Consider the following 13,579-nt stretch of genomic DNA (forward strand, 5'->3'; position numbering starts at 1 on the left):
TTTATTTTGAATGTCTGTGGGCTTTGGATATTTTGGATCGAAAAATTAACAACACTTAAAAACTTGGGGTGTCAAGTAGTACACGATGATCTGTATCAAGAACACTTATAACAAGTGACACAAAGATTTTCCTAATGGTTTTATTGTTTAAGATAAGATTCATAGAGGAGACGATCTTTTGGTTTTGTTGGAAAAGGAGACAGTGTCTTTTATCTACAGATCATATATAGAAGCACTGTGTACATGAAACCCTTTGAGATTAATCCTCCCTCCCCATGCTTTATCCTACATCCACTCTGATGTGATCTACCTCATTTGTTCCTGCTGTTTTTCTGCTCTTCCTTTCCCATTCTGTCTCTAACATGTCCCTCAATTCATCTCTTTTGTTTCTTTCCTACACTGGTCAAACCCATTTATCTCTTTTCAGTCAGTTCATCCACCTCCCTCTGCTTATCTTCAACTCATTGGTGAGATTCTTCATGCCAGCAGCACCTGTCTCCTCTTATAGTAGATTAGATTTCTATTTTCTCCCGTATCTGCTCTCTCTCCTGTGTCGAGGCATCCACATTGTTTTGCAGCTCACTGTCAGTCTCTATAAATCCAATTCGCTGTCTTTGTGTGGCTGCATCTGTATGAGCTGTAGGGTAAGAGGGCATCTGTTGGTCTGGCTGCTTTTCTTGTAATCCATTTTATGTGCTGGTGCATGCTTGGTTGCAACTGTGTGTGTATTTTTTTTATATATAAATGTGTGCTTGTTTCTGAACCTGCACCACAATCTGTCAGTGCATTTGTCTTGCATGCAACTACTTGCTTTCTCTGTGCACGAGCATGTATCTTTGTAATTATGTGTGTTTGTGAGGACGTGTGTGTGTTAGTGATAGCTCCAGGTCTAGCTGGCTGTCAGTCTTGATAAGGCCAGCAGTTTGGGAGGGGGGTGAGAGGTGGGGGGTGTAAGTTGGTGCTGCGGCTCGCCTGGCCTCCACTTGGTGGATCTGCTGAGAAGGAGCTGAACCATTAGACACGCTGCAGTGACTGGAGAGAGAGAGATTGGGATGGAGGGGGTGTGTGGAGATGCATAGGGAGGAAGGCGGGGATGGAAAAAGAGAGATGCAGGAATGAGAAGTGGGGGTTGATGGAGTGTGGGTGAGATTGAGGGAGAAATTTAGGAGAGATGGAAGATGAAAAAGCTACATGGGCTGACAAAAATGCATGAGGAATAGAGATGGAGAAAAGAGAGGACGGAGGGAGGCAGAGGGGGAGGTGAGTAGAGAGAAGATGTGGGGTGATAAAGAGAGAAAAGGTGTAACTGTTTGAGTCAAACCTCACACGGAGTTAGTGTGACTATCTGCCTGTTTTGTGCTCACATAAGACTGAACGGTTTTAAAAAAAAAACTGTGAGGCAGCTAAATCACATCTTCCCTCCTCTACTTTCCCTTCATGAGCAGCATCAATAATCTGCCCATCACGACTTGTTCCTTTCTATTCTTTTCCCTTGTGAAGCTTCTTTCTACACTGTCGTCCTCTCTCTGCATCCTCACACCGGATGTGCTTCATGTGTTATTTATCTCCCGGGGAGCATTTGTTTTGTGTGCAAGAAGTGGTTGCCATCGGCACCGTCAGCACGATAAATATGTCTGAAGCTTCTCACATTACCGACTCTAGGTTGTCAGTTTGGATTTAGAGTGAGGACCAAACCTTGTTCTGCACCTTGTCTTTGTTACAACTGGTATTGTTGAACTGAATCCTTAAAGACATGAACCCTACAGCAGGAATTCAATAATTTTAGTGTTACAGAGAGGTTTTTAAGTTAAGAGACTGTAGTTACTTCAGCAAATGAACAGGTAAATTTCACTTTGTTTATTATTGTAGATCACTTAATAGCTAAACTGCTCAACCTTCAAACAGGAAGTCAGCTCATAAATCCATAACCAAATTATAATAGTAACTACGGTGTTTAGGTTTCTTATTCAAACATGATCGTAGGCAACAAACTTAGAGGTGAGATGAGTAAAATAATTACAGACTGATGTTCATTTCTCGTGTTCCAGTGAAATTTCAGCCTCATTTCACAAAATAAAACTGAGACACTTGTTTTAACCCCAACCAAGTATAGTTTTGTCAAAGTGTAACCAAACTTAATTCAACATGAACTGTGTTCTGTGTTTTTTTTTAAAATTTGCCTGTCACTGGCAAAAGTCAATGAGAATCAGTCAATTTCGTCATTTACACATAAGGATGTTTTGACCTTTTCTTCTTTAAGTTTTAAAGTCTGAATAAAGAACACAAACCTGTCAGACGATTTAAAAGTGCAAGGTAAAAATGGAACAACCAGCAAGCATGCTTTTATTGTGTTGGGGGTGGCTCCCATCGTCTTCTGGAGTTCAAAAAATGACTTAAAGTAAAGCTTTGCTCACTGCTGCTGAGGAAACTGATGTGAAACTTTTCCTTTAGCCAAACTCTAAGATTTTTTTTTTATAAAAGTGAAATTTGCATGTGTGTGTAGGGATAGTGTAAATCATTGATGGATGAAGGATTTGTGCCATGGAATTTAAAAAAAAAGTAGACATGGCTTTTAGGAAGATGACAATTGGTTTGTTAACTACATTTTTTATTTTTTGGAGGTGACCGTAATATATTAACTGGTTCATATTGCAATGCTTGTATTGGCATTTACATGCTGTTAAGTAAATAAACCTTGGGGAGTGAGGCTTTGATTGAAATACTCATTTACAAAAAGAAAAAAAATAGAAATAAACAGAAAAAAAGAAACTCATGCATGAAGGTGACCAAAGTGTAGACTAATACATGGACATAGTCCCGATGATGTCATTCATCTGTTTGTGGAGCCCTTTGATTAGTTTTGAAGCCTACATTGCTATGTTCACTAGTATATAGGTAGAGTTGAGGCAGGGCTTTAGCTTCTTCCCTACAGCACATCTACAGTGTGCTCTATCAGTCTAATCAGCCATGTCCTTCATCAGGCAAAACTCATAAGTTTAACATCTTACAAAAATAACAGGTTCTAAAATAATTCAATAAGTGTGTGTGTGGATAGAGAAATAAGTCATTAATACTAAAACTCCAGATTGGATAAAGATATGGTGTAAGGCAGAGCTACACAGCTGCACAGAAATAGCATATTGCTGAATGCAGTGAAGGATGTAACACATGGAGTAGGGAATCGAAAACCGGTTCCTTTTGAGAATTGATAAGAGATGGCCCAATCCATGGATATTGTTAGCCTTTGTGCTTGATGATTCCTTTATCGATTCTTTACAGTATGCCCGAGCTGCAGGACCTTACGTCGACTAGTTCAGCTATCTTAGCTTAGCAGATAGATAACGTTTCCCAAGAAAACTCTGATTCAGGATTTTCAGCTTGAAGTTTTACCAAAGAACTGAACTCAAAAAGAAATGCATATTACGCTCTCACAGGAGATTCATATTCAATACATTCAACACGGTCTAAATCACCTCATTTACCAAAAATGGTATAAACAAAATAGCGCTAGCTCGATGCTAACGTATATAGAAAATTGCGTTGATATGCGAGTGGTTAGGATACATCGATATAACTTTGGCTTAAGAATAGAATTTTAACTTTCATCACAGAGACATATCACAATTACTCTTCATCCAGATCCAGAGACCAATTACATATTTATGCACTTAAAAACTCAATTTAATGTTGTTCACCCAGAAAACTGGTAAAGCTATTTTTTTTTTGTACAGAGGAAATTCACAGGAGGAATTGATAAGGGAATCGAATAAAAATCGGATCAATAAGCAGAATAAATAAGGGCATTGGTATCTATAAAATTTTCCCAATGCCCAGCCTAGCAGGGAGAAAGTTTTACCTTCAACCATTTAATCTTACACTACACAGTGAGGCATTTTTCCCAAAAGTGTGTAATTGTGTTTTTGGACTTCATTTTTCAGTTAGCAGTAATCTTTGATTGCTTGTTTTATGATAAAGTGAGTCCCGTCTGCTTCCTCTGTGACTCCCCTATCTGTCATCATCATTATATGAACACATGTAGAGTCACGGTGAGTTGTAGTGTTGGTGGTTTTGCCTGCAGCTCTCTGGTAGGAAGCAGTCACAAAACATGCCAAATGCAATTTTATTTTGAGCTTCACTTGTTACCTCCCTGACTGTGTATCAGGTTTTATCCTCATCTCATTTTTAGGCACTGTGGCTCAGTTTTTTCCTTTCCTTTTCCTTTCCTTTAAGAGTAAGGACGAGTCATGAATAAGCTCTGCAGGGTAGTGGCTTCAAAATTCAATTGGATTTATTTATCAAAGAAAGAACAAGGGGCTCAGGATCTTCAAAGGGACTTATTTTGCATGGACATGCTCAACTGTCTAAATAAAGCAGAAAATAAGGAAGAGCATGATGTTGATGTTTCTTTGTAGATAGAATTTAGCATTTTTAAGCTAAATCTGTTTAATGTTGAGTTTGTAAAAGAGCAAGCAGCTGACAGGCTGGCTGAGGAGAATTGTGGGTGTGATTACATATGACAGGGGTTGTGAGTCACCCTCCTGACAGTGTTGGAAACAACAGTTTGTCTGACCCCCTGCCTGTTTTTTGGACTTGAACAACTAGCCCACCGGCCGTCTGTGACATTTACCAATAGTGAGGATGTGATGTAACCCTCATTGCCTTTAAACTAGGTTAGAGCCTAGCAGTTAGAGGGGCGTATGAGGCTGATTATATCACTGTGGTTATCAAGTGGCCAAGTGGAGAAAGAGTAGCTGTAACATCAGCACAGCAGGAATGGAAAGAACCTGAGATGATGTGGAAGTGATGATGAAAAGTGATATAGTGTCATATTAAAAGTTCAATAGTTTAACTGAAGAGCCATAATAAGAGCAGGCAACGACCATGACAGGTCATACACATCATTTTCATAGCTGCTGATGTAAGCACTTAGTTGTTTATGTTCTTCTTTTAGCAGCACAAAGGTATCATTTATCATCAAGGGGAAAGAGAAAATGTGTTCCTACAGAGCTGAAGAAAAAAGGTGTCTGTGTCAAATCAATCTCAGATGTAATGTGTGGAGTTATTGGTGAGTTTCGTAACTATGGTGATGATAAATAATTCACAGTATGGACAATTTAGAAAAAGGGATGTCCTGATTAGATCTCAAATTAATATTTTTAATCCTGAGTTTACTCCAATATCACATTGCGATGTGTGACTTTCATTTTCCGCAGACTGTGTTTCTTTTTGTTCACAAAAATTGTTAAAGTAAACAAATTAATAATTGTCAGCAATTAAATCAACTCTGTGCACAAAATGATGTAACAGCTTAGATTAATCCCAATACGGGTTACAAAACTAACAGCTGTCACATCATGTTTTGAACCACCTCATATGTTATCACAAATTTTGCTTTAGAGTACCAGTACATAAGTGTTTAACAGGTAATATTGAGAATAATGAACATCCGATCAAAAAGCTACAAAGATGGCTTTCTAAAGATAGGCTGGTTTTGCAAAATATTAAATGCAACCCCCTCTTCTGTAGTTTTGCATTAGTGAATGCACCTCTTTGCGTTTTAGATATCTGAAAATTAACAGACAGTATGTTTTTCAAGGTGCTATAAAATAAATGTATTCATTTTCTTCTCCTTCGTATTATTGTTATTAGTAGTATTAGTAGCAGTAGTAGTAGTAGTAGTGGCATATAAAACAAGAGGCTGTCAGACTGTCTGCTTTCTCGTTTAAAATAATTTCTACATTAGCTAGCATTTTAACCACGGGGTTGCTAATGCTAAGTTACACATATGTTAGCATTCTACCATAAACTGTATTTAGTTTACCACATCTGATGTAAATGATTTGAGCAAGATGATTGGCTGAAAACACAAATCTCAGGTCAGTTAAAAATATAAAGATCCACTTTGGTTTTGATTGGGGCATCCCAAATGTAAAATATAATATAAAGACTTAAAAGTATTTTAAATATTTTTTTCTGTTTGATCCCATAGTTTTCATCACTTTGACAAAAGATTTTCATGCTTTTGCAATATTTTTTGTTATAGCATAATAATTAAAGTACAATATCATTTTCCTCTCACCTTGCTTTAAAAAGCAATAGTACGTTAATAGCTGTGGCATTCTTTAGAATGTTAGAAGGAAAATGGGTGGCCAGTAATATATTTTTCAGTTACTACGATTATAAAAATGACCGAAATATTTATGGACGTTGTATGAGTACACATGGACTCTAAGAGCCATTTTCTAGACATTAATTACCATTGGTGATATTGCATTATGTATTTTCAAGTTTTAGTATCTTTTAGCAACTCCAACATCAAATCTTACATTTTTCTCTAAAATTTAAATATGAATTTCTCAATATATAAACTTACAATGCTGTGTTCATGTCCAGTAGAAGAAAAATTACTAGATTAACATTAACTAGAAAATTACTCTTTCACTCCCTCAAAGTCACAAGGATGCGCCAAAGTACTAAAACTGATTTTATGTGAATCAGTACTGGGTACTACAGATGGAATTCGGTCGGTACCAATAAAGTACCTAATTCGGTACCCATACAACGACACATTCTTACTCCACACAGGCTTAAGTCCATTTTTAAAAAGATTCATTAGAAAATATCCTAGATTACACACTTTGTGTATGTTAACATGAAGAGAGACATTTGTATGTAACTGTTTAACTGTTTATTTTATGTCCCTCTTTGACATACTTGTTCATCGAAATAGTTGCAAACTGAGTGCTCCAAAATAACTCCAACAATTTAAATTAAGATCTGATCTGTGTTATTGCAAAAGAAAATTTGTATAATATAATGTTTGAAGAGCTAAACCACAAAGTAAGTTCTGGTTCCTTATTGTTTATTCAAATACACACTGATTTGTGTAAGATGTTCTTTCCTCTTATAATTAAGTTTATGAGCTTTAATAAAACTTTCCCTCAGAGCAGAAAGAACATGTTTTTCCTCTCTTGCTACAGCCTTGTAATTGCATAACTCTTCTTTTTTTTCCCCCTCCCTGTCGTCTTTCAGGAAACAAAAGATGAATTTTGGCCGGTGCTGGCTCCTCCCCATTCCTGTCCTCACTCTCACACACACATTCTCCCCATACTGCTTTCCTGCTTCTATAAATGCTGCCTTTGGTGTGTGCACTTTTTGTGTGTGTGTGTGACAGAGACAGAGGGAGAGACAGAAAGACAGAGAGATTAGCTGTTATAGAAAGTGAGAGAAGGGAGGGGAGGGAGCTAGAGACGGCACAGTTGAGAGTGGGAGGGAGGGAAGGAGGGAGGGAGGGGTAAGGCAAAGATAGAGAGAGCAGGCGGAAGGGGACGGAAGGGAAGGGAGGGGAGAGAGAGAAAAAAAAAGAGGGGGAGCACATGTGTATGCTTGTCACTGAGGGGCTGGGAGAAGGACTAAGGGAAGCGAGGTAGCTGGCCACAGCCGCCATATGCTGACTGGATTCCTGTTCATGTCTGCTGTGTGAAGACTGCAGGTTTGTGCTGCGCACTGGCCGGCTGGGGAACACACCATGGGAAGCTCACATCTCCTCAACAAAGGCATGCCTCTAGGTAAACAACGAGCACTCTGCTTTCATGTGTGTGTATGTGTGTGTGTGTCTGTGTGTGTGTGTGTGTGTGCGTGCGTGTGCCTATGTGTGTGTGCCAATATTTATGAACTCAGAGTACATTATTCTGTCTTCCTCCTCCTCCCCTCCCCCTTCTCACACTCTCTTCCTCTCCCTTTTTCCGTCTCCTCCTCCTCAGTCTCTTCTTAATTCTCACCCACTCTATTATCTTTTTCATCGCTCAGCCACTCTCGCGCCTTGGTTAGCCTTTTCTCTAGCTCCCTCTGTGCATGTGTGTAAGTGGTGTGTGTGTGTGTGTGTGTGTGTGTGTGTGTGTGTGTGTGTGTGTGTGTGTGTGTGTGTGTGTGTGTGTGTGTGATGTGGTAGATCTATGCCATTCAAAGCTGCTTGATCACCTCCATTTGTGGGGACAGAAATAGATCTCTCCCCCTTTCTCCTTCGAGGGGCCAGCAAGGACATGACACATATTTTTTCTTGCATTGTGCTTCTTTTTCTGAGGCTTCACACATGCACAAATCCCACACATGTATGCGCACAAACACACACTCACAGATAGGGCAATTAACCGACACACATACTCAAGCAAACCCACAGTGGGATTCACACACAGGTGACAGATGCATCCCATGATAGCAGCTGGAGAAGAATCTTCGAGAAAATAGGATCCAGGTAGGGCAGCTGGGGGATAAGGAGGTGGGGTGTGGGTGTGGAGCAGGAGGAAGAGGAGGAGGAGGAGGGTGTGAGGATGAATAATGATCTGCTCTGAAGATGGATAGATCGCAGTATCTGTGGTCACCTATATCTCAGATTTGTGGTCAAGCTCTCCCCCAAAATTTAAGCAGAGACTGTAATCTGTGATGTCATCAGACACGCTGCAGGCCCCGGCTTCTGATGACTTCAGAGATTAAAGTTGAAGCACAGATCTTTCCCTCTCCACTTCCTTTCCTTTCTTTGCTTCTGACATGTCTCCATATCTTTGGCTAACTATGCCCTAAGAGCTTGAGAGTCCAAGGTCACAAGAATAATGACTGTAAGTTATGATTCAGAGGGGGTCCTCTTGTAAAGATGCTCGTTCACAAATCAACACCAGCCGATAATCGTGAAACTAATCTGGTCATTGGATCTTTTACGGCACACGTAGATCACTGAACCTTTGAAGTGTAAAAGCACGCTGTCTCTCCTGGTGATTGATGGACGTTTGATTCGTGTTTTGGAGGCAGGGGTCCTGTGATCCCCCAGAGCTGACTCTAATCTGGTTGTAACGGTGACACTAGCACGTCAGTTAGCCCCCAAATCTCATTTATAAACCTGATCCTCTGTTCAAAAGACTACATCATAATCTTTGTTTCCAGATGAACACCTGTCTGAGCAGTTTCATGCGTATTTGGATGTAAAGAATGATTTTATGAGCTGTTGGATATGTACAGTGTGATGTGATTGTTCTGAAGAGCTCCAGGCAGTTTCCCACCAGCAGCCTCAACACAGACACGTTTTTATTATGTCAAAGGACAAAACCAAGCAGACTGCTCAGGTTGTGACACGCTGCTCACTTAAAGGAAACCCTTACCTGGCATCACATGAAAAAATGTTAATATCTTATTCACAAAAGGAGACGGGTAGATTAATTTAACTGACAACATGTTTCCATGGATTACTTGTGTCACGTCTTCTCGTTTTTTTTTGTTTTTTTTTAAGAAAAGAAAATTGAGATTTTTTTTTCTTTTCTTGTTTTGATTGAATACATGGCATATTCAGATTTTAATACTGCATTTCGAACAATAGATGAGTTATGCTAATGAGTTAGCATAGATCCAATTGAGTATTAATAAGCCCGAGTAGATAACTGAAGTGATAGTTACTTCTTACTTAAAAATACCAACTATGCAATGGTCTGCTTTTTATATAGAGAACTTTGTTGTTTGTCTTTGTTATTTATGATGATACATGTTAAATCTTTGATGCTTACAGTGCTTTAAAGGCATGCCTTTAGGTTGAGCATTTTCTTAATTTTCTAACATTTTAGAATCATTGACTCATCAGAAATTTGTAGCAATTGCAGTGAATAGCCTACAGTGATTTAGTGGTCGTGCAACCGTAACCTTGACAGGGTGAGGCAAGACCCTGGCACAAAGTGGAAGGTTTCTGCCTTCCACAGTAAGTATTGATTTAAAGATGAATGTACTCTTTTGAAATAATTAATTCATGCAGCAAGAAAAAGAGGCCCTCAGATTTGTACAGTTGGCAGTGCTTTCATGAAAAGGGCTTTCCTTTCAGACTTCTCACAAAGTAACATTTAATGCAACATTTCTTTCATGCTCAAGTCCAAATAGCAATTTTCTGCTTGCATACTTAACAGATGCAGACAAAGCCACAGCACAACCTGTATAAGGTCCTATTTTACACAACTGTCAGCCATTATACACCAATCTACAGTTTTGTGTTCTCTAACTGAGAGGGGGTGAAGGTGTTATAGTGGAGTCACTGATCAAATGAAATCCAAATCAATAGCATTTTCTATTGAATCAAGTTAAAATGTGGCTTTAGAATCTGATATAGGCAAGGCATCTGGCAGATGTAGCACCATTGAGCACAAGATGCATTTGAGATGTCAATCAAGCTGCATAATGCAATACACAATATTTTTCCTTCATCCAACTACCTTTAAAATGGCATAAACCAAGTGATATCCTGTAAATAGTTTTTATACTTTAATATCTTGCTGTTGTGTGTTCAGGAAGTGGTGTTAGCGTAAGAGCTAAAATGGAAAGCAGAAGTGAAGCCGAGATGCATTTGGTGCTACTAAATGGCAGTTTAAGGCTTGGCATGTGCAATGATGGTTTCTTTGTAGGCTACTTATATTTTTCTCACTTCAACACATCTTGTGAGTTTTGCTCAGAATAGTCTAGACAAACATCTAAACATTCATCATCTACCATTAGGTTCAGACTAAATAATAGGTCCACCATGTACCGTGCCAAAATAACAATTTGCGCAACCAGCTTAGATCATCAATAAAGTATCAATTATGTTACATGTCAGTGGAGTCACGTTGGTGTCACTCAGCTGGAAATGGCAACCTGTCTGAAGAGCTTTACTGTTGATGTCAATACACAGAGTTATATTCAGTGTCTCCACTTAAAAGCTTGTAGGAATATCTTGGAAAGTGAAAATAATTGAGATCACAAGTAGCTTAGATCATCTTAGTCAGCGCTGACAGAAAGTGGACCAACTGTGAATAAAAATAACTCTTGTCAGTAGGAGGAACTCTCACATAAGGTCTTTTAGAGTCAAAAAAGGGATGAACTGTTATACAGTCAAACTGTTAAATGAATCAACTCCTAGAAAAGGTTCTGCAAGATTTTCATTACTGAGACCATTAGAGCCTGTTTGGGATTCCCTATAAAACAGATAATATATCACTTTGTTCATCCATATATGAAATGTATGTTCACCAAACTGACTCAAATCCAACCCAACCTACAAATTGAGTGTAGCCTTTTCTCTTTAATCCAATTACCCAGTAATCCAGTCAAAGCCTGTGTTTAAATGAAGCATTTCCTGTTTTGCAAGTTTCACTTCAGCCTGTATTTCTTCACCTTTCAGGTTTATGTCAGTTTTCAAAGCAGCACTGCTTACGCTGAAAGAAATCAGGATGAATATTTACAGTACAGAGGCTTTTTCCATCAACCTTAAATCTGTGGCTCAAAGAAATCATTCCTCAGCCCAAAAATAACAGTGAAAGCTAATGAATCACACATAAATATTACAAAATATATATATTTTTTAGTTTATTTATTTGTAATGGCAGTCTTTATACTTAGCTTCTGGAGTCTCTGATGCAGTGTAGGTGTGTGTGTGTGTGTGTGTGTGTAATTCCACTCCATCACTTTATTGATCTCAGCCTATGCAGCAGTTTCCATAAAGCCTTAAAGCTCTCCACCTTTTGTCTCACAAAACAGCAGAAGTGTGACTGCGATAAAAACAGACTGGTAATATCAGTAGAAAAATTACAGTACCAATGTACAGTTTGTGTATTTAAAGTATGACACTAATGAGGTAACTGCAACTCATCCGCAGCCTAACACTGTTGTCTGTTTTGCCGCTGGTGTCGATGTAATGGGAACAAAAAAGCTGACAAACCTGAACAGGTTTGCTGACACTGTACCTGCAAATCAAGACCTTGTAAATCTGTGTTTCTCTGAGAGAAATGTGTGGGCATGTGTGTGTGCGTGTATTTGTGTCAAGGGGGGACCCAGAATCATTGCAAGGCTATCACTTTTGGGCATTTGCGCTTGTATTCGTCATATATCACTGCATATTATGTGTGTCAACCTGCAAAAATTGGTGTGCTGAGTATGCATCTGTGTTCATGTGTGTGTGGGAGGGAGGGGCAGAATGTGCATGTGTGTTTGTGAGAGAACTGAGGGTTGAGAGATAAAAAACGTAAACAAAAAAGAATCCTGCAGAAGCTGCCTGTACACTGTGTACCTGCATATTTTGACGTTTTTTTTAAGCCAAGTATAAGGACGTGTTCTCTCACAGTTTGAGAGATGGACAAGGGGGAGCACAAGAAAAGGAAATGGCAAGTGAGATAAAGAGAGCCAGAAGAAATGAGAGATGGAGATCTGAAGATGAGGCAACGAGTGATGAAGGGACGGTGAAATCAACAGTGAGGGGCTAAAAGACGACAATATAGGGGCTTTTTAACCATGCCATGTTGCTGCATGCCACCAGAGCCAGCAGACTCATAAATCACCCGGTCTCTGCACAATAGAGTCAGGCAGCTGACTGATCACAGGTGCAGACAGCGACACTCCCCTCCCTCTTCTTCTTAACAATGAGAAACACAAACACTGGAGCAGAAATGTGTCATCTTGCAGCAGTTCCCTTCTCAGATCAGTCAGAAAAAAAGACCAAAAATAGATTTAATTCAGTATGTCTAAGCTCATTTCTTGAGTGAAAAACCATGGAGGCAGTTTTTCTCCAGCAGATGGTTGTGTGGGCTTATTTGGCATCAGCGAGAAAATGTTTTGTAGAGGTGTATGGAAAATTAGGTTTGAGCAGTCGGAAAAGAAGAGGGTGACATTTAAAGCCAAAGATTTTTGGGCTTTGCAAGTGAAATGCTGATGAGTGTTTTTGTCATCTTCAATGAATGATGTTCATTTTACAACAAAGATTAAAAAATTGTATGTGAAAGAAACTATTCGATGGATGGATAAGAATTTATCTTTTTTTATATGGATGAACTACTTGTCCTCAGCTTGTAGGTCATCATTGATTGACCAGCAAGTTTTTTAATCCACATTCTGATCTTCTAATGATAACTGATATCTGAAAATACTTTTTTTGTCAACAAACCAAAAACTAAACAAAGCAGCAGCTTTTTTAGGGCACTCTTATTTGTATTTTTTTACTAATGAGTTTAATCAACCCTTAAACATTTCACATTTTATTGTCCGTCACACCAAAGGAGACCCAAGAGGACAATTTTCCTCTGGCTGTCCCAGCTGGGAATACTGCGCTGTTACTTCAGCTTATTTGTAGAAGAGGAGACAGTGTTATTTTCTTTTTTTATATGAAGTAGTGACACACTTGAAGAAAGGTCTATGTCAGTCCAGATTATGGCTACAACTTCTGCAGGATCTCTGTTGACTGGCTTTGGTGTTAGCCACATAAAGTGAAACCCAATCTTAAAACGTGAGGTGCTTGTAGCCCTTCGTTTGGTAATTCTCTGAATTGAGACTTGCAGATTTCTGTAAAATAGTTGATCTTTGACATCCTGTCCATTGACGGACAGTCGGAAAACAATGTTTCATCCTGTGGGACAAAACCCCAGCTGTTCCTGTCAGCTGGTCACTGACAGCTGGATACAGGCAGGCTGAAGGACTGTCCCTCTGACTCTCATGGTCAAACAGCCATGAAAACTATGATTGTTAGTCAGTGCTTAAGCATAATTTTGTTGAGATCACACAGATGCAGTTTTCAGGGCCTCAA

At 39.1% G+C, this 13,579-nt stretch overlaps 1 protein-coding gene across 2 annotated transcripts in view; it reads left to right on the plus strand.

Annotated features, from left to right (window-relative positions):
• Positions 1 to 13,579, plus strand: part of ctbp1 (C-terminal binding protein 1) — a 33,632-nt gene that overhangs the window by 2,453 nt on the left and 17,600 nt on the right. The window contains exons 1-2 of one of the 2 annotated variants that reach the window (XM_074673447.1): positions 1,208 to 1,260; positions 7,486 to 7,568. In XM_074673447.1, the coding sequence (XP_074529548.1) occupies positions 1,223 to 1,260; positions 7,486 to 7,568 (121 nt within the window). In that variant the 5' untranslated portion in view covers positions 1,208 to 1,222. Of the gene's footprint in view, positions 1 to 1,207; positions 1,261 to 7,485; positions 7,569 to 13,579 lie in introns of those variants that run through there. The other variant, XM_074673448.1, reaches the window with a different exon arrangement.

This window comes from Halichoeres trimaculatus, unplaced genomic scaffold (genome assembly GCF_033239565.1).
Source record: "Halichoeres trimaculatus isolate MK-OKI-2021-1 unplaced genomic scaffold, fHalTri1.1 fHalTri1_scaffold_7, whole genome shotgun sequence".
Classification (NCBI taxonomy): Eukaryota; Metazoa; Chordata; class Actinopteri; order Labriformes; family Labridae; genus Halichoeres; species Halichoeres trimaculatus.